General features: G+C 50.7%; 1 protein-coding gene across 2 annotated transcripts; it reads left to right on the plus strand.

The window, feature by feature from the left end:
* The first annotated feature begins 1,411 nt into the window (after positions 1–1,411).
* Positions 1,412–5,778, plus strand: YPEL5 (yippee like 5). 2 transcript variants are annotated; one of them, XM_073556355.1, is made up of 3 exons: positions 1,412–1,569; positions 4,255–4,400; positions 4,949–5,778. In XM_073556355.1, the coding sequence occupies exons 2-3, from the start codon at positions 4,260–4,262 to the stop codon at positions 5,171–5,173; spliced, it is 366 nt and encodes a 121-aa protein (XP_073412456.1). In that variant the 5' UTR covers positions 1,412–1,569; positions 4,255–4,259; the 3' UTR covers positions 5,174–5,778. The 2 variants fall into 2 exon arrangements, with proteins under 2 accessions (XP_073412456.1, XP_073412457.1); XM_073556356.1 differs by lacking the exon at positions 1,412–1,569 and adding an exon at positions 3,385–3,406.
* Positions 5,779–7,906: the final 2,128 nt, after the last annotated feature.

The raw sequence follows: 7,906 nt of genomic DNA on the forward strand, positions 1-7,906 counted from the left end.
ACCTCAGCCTATGGCCGGAGTCAGACGTACGAGATACTCACACGAGTCTCGCGTCTCAAAGCCCGGCACTGCCGCCGGCACGCGGACCGGAGCGCTCGGCTGCATAGAAATACCTGCAGTCGCACTCTCCTGTCCGAGGGCCGGGTATTGAGACGCGAGACTCGGGCGAGTTTCTCGCATGTCTCACCTCGGCCTAAAGGTAAAAATCCCTCCGTTCTTGAGATTTTTTAAGCTTTGCTGGATTTTCCAAGCTCTTTGCAATTTTTTTCCCATTTATGATGATGAGTGAACCCCTTTAAGAAAAGTTAATCAATCCCTGGCATGTTCCCTAAATGGCCAAAATCCAGGGACAAACCCTCACAATGCCATACAAACAGAAAAAAACAAGTTATGGCTTTTTAAATAAGTTTTGCCCGCTGATTTAGGGGCATAAGTCGCCCGCCATCACTGCCGGAAGAGGAAGCAAGAAGACCGGCGGGGGACGCAGCTGCGGGGGAGCAGTGCGGGATTGGGAGGGGAGTCTGGATTTTTATTTTTAGACAACACTGGTGGTGTACAACCCCTTTAAGGACCAAAACCAGTGCTGCTTCCTCCCCTTCCCCCACCATGACGTATATATCCGTCCCCGAGAGGCTGTTGGTGTTTTTGGAGCGGAGGCCGCTGTCCGAGCAGCACCTGCCTCAATCAGCAGCGACCGGCGCTGACTCCGATCACAGCCGAGTGACCGCGGGCATTTACTGGCAGCGGCGTGGAGGTGACCGGTCCTGCGGGGGCGTCCGGCAGCCGTGTGAGTGCAGGTGGGCGGCCATGGTCGTACGGTCCATTTTCTATCTAGAAATTAAAATTGTAAACACTGTAAAAACAAAAATTGCAAAAACTTTTTTTCTGCAAAACACCCAACCGGAAAAAAAACCTCAATAAACGCCAGCGCTCAGCGCCACAGAGCGCACTCTCCCCGCCGGGGCCGGCAAAGACCCAGACGTGACGGAGCTCAGAAAATGGAGGTAAAAACAGATTTTATTTTGCACAAATGTCGCTTTTTCACCACATTGGGAGGCCTCGTCCCGGCTTTTCGTACATTTTATGGTAAAACGAATGGCGTCAGTCACAGCTAGAACTGAAAACCATCCCTGATACGGCGAAAGATTAAAAAGACATGGCTCCTGGAAAAATGGAAATTAAAAAAGGCGTTATGGCCGCTCTGCACAACTTGCGTCCATTGCAACCAATCACATCACCGCTCTCATTTTTAACCTGCACTTACGCAATACAAGCTGCACTCTTATTGGCTAAGGAGAAGACCATCCTCATTAGGCTTCCACTTTGCGCTGCACATGCGCACTGTGTTGCTGAATACATGTGGGCGGGGTTTGGGGACGTCACCCTGCTCTCGGCTATTGCCGCCAACGAGGGCGGAGCCACAGACTGTTATTGGCGCGAGTCATGAGGGGTCAGAGTGACGGACAGCCCAAGTAAGGAAGTGGGCGGAGCCTAGAACTGGTTAGTTACTCACTGCCCCGACCCCGCCGCCAAACACCGGGAGCCGAGCGCCTGACTCCGGAGCTGCAGGTGACCGCGGAGGGCAGTGTGTGAGGGGGGAGGACGGCGGGGAGGTGGTGTGTACCGGTAACCGGCTGTGGGCCCAGTATGGCGGGGGATGGGGCAGCCCCGGTCACCGAACTCTGCTCGTTACCCGTCACTGAGTGTGTGACGTCACCGAGGTAGTGTAACGTCATGTGGTGGAGACACCCTATTATTACCACAACTAACCCCCCCACAGCGATATACGCCCCGATAATCCCCCCCACAGCAATATACGCCCCGATAATCCCCCCCACAGCAATATACGCCCCGATAATCCCCCCCACAGCAATATACGCCCCGATAATCCCCCCCACAGCAATATACGCCCCGATAATCCCCCCCACAGCAATATACGCCCCGATAATCCCCCCCCACAGCGATATACGCCCCGATAATCCCCCCCACAGCAATATACGCCCCGATAATCCCCCCCACAGCAATATACGCCCCGATAATCCCCCCCACAGCGATATACGCCCCGATAATCCCCCCCCACAGCAATGTACGCCCCGATAATCCCCCCCCACAGCAATATACGCCCCGATAATCCCCCCCCCACAGCAATATACGCCCCGATAATCCCCCCCACAGCAATATACGCCCCGATAATCCCCCCCACAGCAATATACGCCCCGATAATCCCCCCCACAGCGATATACGCCCCGATAATCCCCCCCCACAGCGATATACGCCCCGATAATCCCCCCCCACAGCGATATACGCCCCGATAATCCCCCCCACAGCAATATACGCCCCGATAATCCCCCCCCACAGCAATATACGCCCCGATAATCCCCCCCCCACAGCAATATACGCCCCGATAATCCCCCCCACAGCAATATACGCCCCGATAATCCCCCCCACAGCAATATACGCCCCGATAATCCCCCCCCACAGCAATATACGCCCCGATAATCCCCCCCCACAGCAATATACGCCCCGATAATCCCCCCCCACAGCAATATACGCCCCGATAATCCCCCCCCACAGCAATATACGCCCCGATAATCCCCCCCCACAGCAATATACGCCCCGATAATCCCCCCCCACAGCGATATACGCCCCGATAATCCCCCCCACCGTGATATACGCCCCGATAATCCCCCCCACAGCGATATACGCCCCGATAATCCCCCCCCACAGCGATATACGCCCCGATAATCCCCCCCCACAGCGATATACGCCTCGATAATCCCCCCCCACAGCGATATACGCCTCGATAATCCCCCCCCACAGCGATATACGCCTCGATAATCCCCCCCACAGCGATATACGCCCCGATAATCCCCCCCCACAGCGATATACGCCCCGATAATCCCCCCCACAGCGATATACGCCCCGACAATCCCCCCCACCGTAATATACGCCCCGACAATCCCCCCCACCGTAATATACGCCCCGATAATCCCCCCCACCGTAATATACGCCCCGACAATCCCCCCCCACAGCGATATACGCCCCGATAATCCCCCCCCACCGTAATATACACCCCTATATGATAGTCCCCCTGGTTCCCGTGTCTAGGGGTCTGTGTGCTCAGCTGAGGCTCTCTGGGGTCTGTCCAGCCGTGTCCTGGGCATGGTGGGGGTGCGGGGTATTTAGGGCTAAGTCCATACACAGCAGGACTGTGCCCCCCCTGTAGGGGGAGGGGCGTATTTCCCCAGCACACAGCTGCTGGAGGCCATGATCAGCTGTCGAGGGAGGGCACTGTTTATGTTGTGATGTCAGTGGCAGCGCAGTGACCGCCCGGGGACAGCGCAGCCTCTGCATGACTGTGCTCTTCTGTACACACAGATGTAGCAGAGCTGAACGTGTCCCCGCAGTAAGTACAGATTGTGTGGTGGGCTGTTCTGCAGCCCTATTACCGTATACCGGGGGAGGGACAGTCAGTCTTCCTGAGGGACCACATAGGAGACCGTGACTGTTATGGAGCCTGAAGCCATAGGCTGAAATTAATTCTGCTCCATATTAATATTATTGCTACTTGGTCTTATTGAGCCGATTGAAGCCACAGAATTTATAGTTTATAAGAAAGGGTTAATCTCACAGCTCCTGCTATCCTGCCCCTGTAGTATGAGCAACAGCTCCCCCAAAACAGTATGATGCTACCAGACTCCGTATACTGGACCCCACAGCCCTGCACATACAGTAGACCCCCCCATAACCCCCAAAAGCATACTAGACACCGTATACTGGACCCCACAGCCCTGCACATACAGTATAATGACCCCCCAAAAGTATACCAGACACCGTATACTGGACCCCATATCCCTCCACATACAGTATAATGACACCCACAGCCCACCAAACGTATACTGGACCCCACAGCACCAAAACAGTATAATGACCCCCACAGCCGCCAAAAGTATACCAGACACAGTATGATGGACCTCACATCCCCCCAAACAGTATGATCCCACACACAGAATGATAACACCCACACAATATGATCCTCCATAGCCCCCGGAACAGTGTGATGGCCCCCACTAGTGAATGATAAAAAAACAAAAAAAAAAAAACCTAATCACTCTGCACCCCCACCCCCGTAGTGCAGGATTGTTTGCCATTCAGGGTCTTTAGAAAGCTGTCATCTGTTATAGTGCCCTGATGTGGCTGTCACCGTGGACCCTGTGCTTTCAGATCTGACTGTCCTTCTTTTCCATCTTTCAGAGACCATGGGCCGAATCTTCTTAGATCACATCGGGGGCACCCGCCTGTTCTCCTGCGCCAACTGCGACACCATCCTGACCAACCGCTCCGAGCTCATCTCCACCCGCTTCACCGGGGCCACGGGCAGAGCCTTCCTCTTCAACAAGGTGCGTCCTGCAGTGTGTGCAAGCAAGTGATCTATTACTCCCTGCAATTCCTGGAGAGAGACGGCTGTAGGACCGGCGACTACAGTCTTACTCCCTGTTATCAGGCATGTCAGGTTTCTTCTCCCCACGGGGATGTGTCCAGGAGGTTGCTTTATGAATTTGTACCGTAACCCCTGAGCGACCGTTCAGTGAAATCTGCCGTCACTCCCCCAGTTTCGGCCACTCCCGCAGTCCCTTCTAGCACTGGAAGTGATGACGCACTTTTCTTCAGTAACTTGACCACTGAGGCTTGTAATTGGCTGCAGCTATCAGGGGAGTAGAATGGAGTGACGTGTTGTAGGACCACTGCAGCTGATCACAGGCCTCAGCGGTTATATGATCCAAGAACTGGATGTCATCACTTCTGTTGCTGCCGCAGTTCACTAGAATAGTGGATCCGGGAAGGTGAGTAAGTGACCTTAGCATTTAGATGCAATCCGGGTGGAGATTTGGCCTCTGGATGCTGTCATTTCCGTGCCTTGATTACCACTCGGTCTGTTTCCCATCAGGTGGTGAACCTCCAGTACAGCGAGGTCCAGGACCGCGTCATGCTTACCGGGCGGCACATGGTACGAGACGTCAGCTGTAAGAACTGCAACAGTAAGCTGGGCTGGATCTACGAGTTCGCCACGGAGGACAGCCAGCGCTACAAGGAAGGCCGAGTCATCTTAGAGCGCGCCCTGGTCCGGGAGAGTGAGGGCTTCGAGGAACACGTCCCGTCCGACAACTCCTGAAACGTTCAGTTCGCTTTTGCTGTTTTTGTAGTCCCTTTTCGAGTTAAACCATGCGCCAGATCTCTACAGCGTACTTGCATACACCGTTACCTTCGCCGTCGCGTCTTGTGATGAGACATAGAGGAACGACAAATGATCGGAGCACGATCATTTCTCTCCTGGTTTCTGGTTATTTACCATTTCGAGCATTAATTCTACCAGTGCTGTCTTAAATGGTCTCATTGGAGTGGTCCTCTGACATAAGCCCATCCCCACCCATCCTCCGTGTCGATAATTCCATTATTTGCCGAGTGTAACACCTATTCTCATCGGCCGCTCTCTGTGTATGAGATCCAGTGTTTGCTGACGCTTGTGCTGGTCACCGCATCATTAAGCTGCGTGGGGTTAACTGGTCATTTTATTTTATTTATTTTTTTTGACAGGGCATTGGAGAGGAGGATTCCTTAATCCATTCCCAGCACGTAACCCATGAGTCTGATGTGATGCAGGTGGTGTGGACATTATTAAAAAAAAAAAAAAAAAAAGCAAATTCAGAAATGCTCAATTTGTTTTATGTCTATGATGTAGAATTGACCATAGTGCAATAAATGAAAACGTCTCTTGTATCTCAGAGTTTTGGTTTTAAATTGCTACTGGAGGAGATGTTACCCTGATGGTATTCTATTACCAGCCATATCTCCGTGCCCCTCTTTGCGGTGGCTTTAGTTAGCACAGTATGTAGATGTAGCTATGGGGGGGATCCTGAGGGTGCTCTTTTCTGCTGGCCCAAGACTGCATGGACCAGAGCTCGTCCCACTGAACGAACGCCCACTCTCCTTTTTTCAGACAACAAACGGTGAGGGTAAATTAGTGTAGCAATACTTTATTGAACCACAAAACAGGCTTAACATATAGAACAGTCCCAGCAAATACCCAAGATGGTGCAAAATTAGAGTCTCAATCTTTCGCTAACTCACTGGGATTAGAGCAGCTGCAACTCTGGGGCTTCCAGGGCCAACTACCCCAACCTGTGACACCCACAACGAGGCGGTAACGACAAACTTAGGAAGCTGATAGCCCATTGAGGCATGTGGACAGGAGACCAGATTGTCACAACCTGGCTTCTCTGAACATCTTCATGGAGCCAAGTGACCAGTGGGTCAAAATCCTGGCTTCCCAAAACGTATCCATGGGTTCGGTGATGGTCAATGGAGCAGATCTGTGTTCTTTTAGCTGGGGCCGTGGACCTCTAAGCTGTAAAATGTGCCCCTCGTGATGGAGACATGATGTCCTGACTGCTGTCCTGTAGAGTGTTCTGGTTTTGTAGTGAGTCTCTGATTCTTTCAGAAGGATAGATAATACCTTTTATTATAACCACTTTTGTGGTTCAGGTCATCATCCACAGGTCCGGGGGAGGTGGGATGAGTTTAACTTTTTGTTTAATCATTCTGCATAGTTTGTCCTTCTCTGTTTTGCAGATCAACAAACTAGCTGCCCTGAACAATGTGTAAACAAAACATTAACAAACATGTATTGTTCAATTACCCTGCATCCCTGTCATCCAAGATAACAACACAATATGCTACAAGAAACATCAAATCAAGAGTCAATGTTAAAGGCTCATGAAAAAAAAAAGTCTTTCTTGACCAACCAAAGAAAGACACACACCTTCAAAAGTCAACATAAAAATAACGTATGTCTGAGCCTACTGACTTTACGTCTGGATTAAATGCTGTGTCGTCACTGGCCATATCACATCTCTCAGAAGCGCCATTTATTTTATTTTTTTTACCTGTGACCGCACAGAGAGAGGGGATCTGCACTTCAAAGACTGGCAACCTACAGACTAAAAGGGGACAGCTTCTCCACCTCATCAGTTGGTTTCCTGTCCTGGAGTAGTCCAGGAGAATGAGCATTGTGGGACATGAAGATATTGGCCTTGCCCTGGCCCAGTTGCCTGGCTAGCGTCATGGCACGGCTGTAGCCAGAGCGGTTCTCCACTCACCTGAGTGCTCCTTTTTTTTCCTGTTGTACAGAAATGTGAGCGTGCAGCAGTATAATTGATGCTTCTGCCGGCTGCACAGGGCACATCGGTCTGTGAAGGCGCTCCCTGAAGACGGGTGCTGTGCTCACGTCTGCAGTGATGGGTCCACTTCAGGGGTTTGCAGAGGCAGGTGCCAAGTTTGAATGTTGTTTGGTGGGGCATTAACTGCTGGATAAAAGCATTGGTCAACCTAGTGGAGGGCAGGGCTGTGGAGTCGGTAAGCCAAACCTGCGACTCCGACTCCTCAATTTCCCTTACACCGACTCCCACAATATATTGCTTATATTTAAGTGAAAAATTTATTGTAGTACAATGTGAACATCAGACATTTAATCATTTCTATGATGCAATAATCAAGATATTTAAACAGAACATAATTATTTATTGGAATACAACTTTAGAACACAAAATTGTAAATATGTAATACACTGTATAATATCGATTACATATATACAGTACAGACCAAAGTTTGGACACACCTCATTCAAAGAGTTTTTATTTTCATGACTATGAAAATTGTAGATTCACTCTGAAGGCATCAAAACTATGAATTAACACGTGGAATTAACAAAAAAGTGTGAAACAACTGAAAATATGTCTTATATTCTAAGTTCTTCAAAGTAGCCACCTTTTGCTTTGATTACTACTTTGCACACTCTTGGCTTTCTCTTGATGAGCTTCAAGAGGTAGTCACTGGAAATGGTCTTCCA

This window comes from Dendrobates tinctorius, unplaced genomic scaffold (assembly GCF_039654945.1).
Source record: "Dendrobates tinctorius isolate UK_male_01 unplaced genomic scaffold, ASM3965494v1 ptg000232l, whole genome shotgun sequence".
Classification (NCBI taxonomy): domain Eukaryota; kingdom Metazoa; phylum Chordata; class Amphibia; order Anura; family Dendrobatidae; genus Dendrobates; species Dendrobates tinctorius.